The sequence below is a fragment of the Eurypyga helias genome, unplaced genomic scaffold (assembly GCF_000690775.1).
Source record: "Eurypyga helias isolate BGI_N326 unplaced genomic scaffold, ASM69077v1 scaffold31285, whole genome shotgun sequence".
Taxonomy (NCBI): Eukaryota; Metazoa; Chordata; class Aves; order Eurypygiformes; family Eurypygidae; genus Eurypyga; species Eurypyga helias.
Window position 1 is genome coordinate 1,390 of NW_010253887.1, and position 223 is coordinate 1,612.

A 223-nucleotide genomic window follows, 5' to 3' on the forward strand; every position below is an offset into this window, starting at 1 on the left:
CATCCTGCTCGCCTCCCCCCGGCAAGCATTGCCCCCCAGCGGGTCCCGGCCTCCCCCCACGGGGGGGAAGCGGGGGGCTGAGGAGCAGCAGGCAGCTGCGGGGACCCGCAGTGCCCCAGGCTCAGCTGTCGGTGAAGCCTGCCTTGCGCTTCTCCACAAATGCCGTCATCCCCTCCTTGCGGTCGGCCTGCGAGAAGCGGAGGGGTGAGGCTGGGGGTGGCTG

At 72.2% G+C, this 223-nt stretch overlaps 1 protein-coding gene across 1 annotated transcript in view; it reads right to left on the reverse strand.

Moving 5' to 3' along the window:
• Positions 1-121: 121 nt before the first annotated feature.
• Positions 122-223, reverse strand: part of ECHS1 (enoyl CoA hydratase, short chain, 1, mitochondrial) — a gene marked incomplete at its 5' end in the record, with an annotated part of 866 nt that continues 764 nt past the window's right edge. Inside the window, one exon of the mRNA XM_010152823.1 lies at positions 122-210. Coding sequence (XP_010151125.1) covers positions 122-210 — 89 coding nt within the window. The remainder of the gene's footprint in view (positions 211-223) is intronic.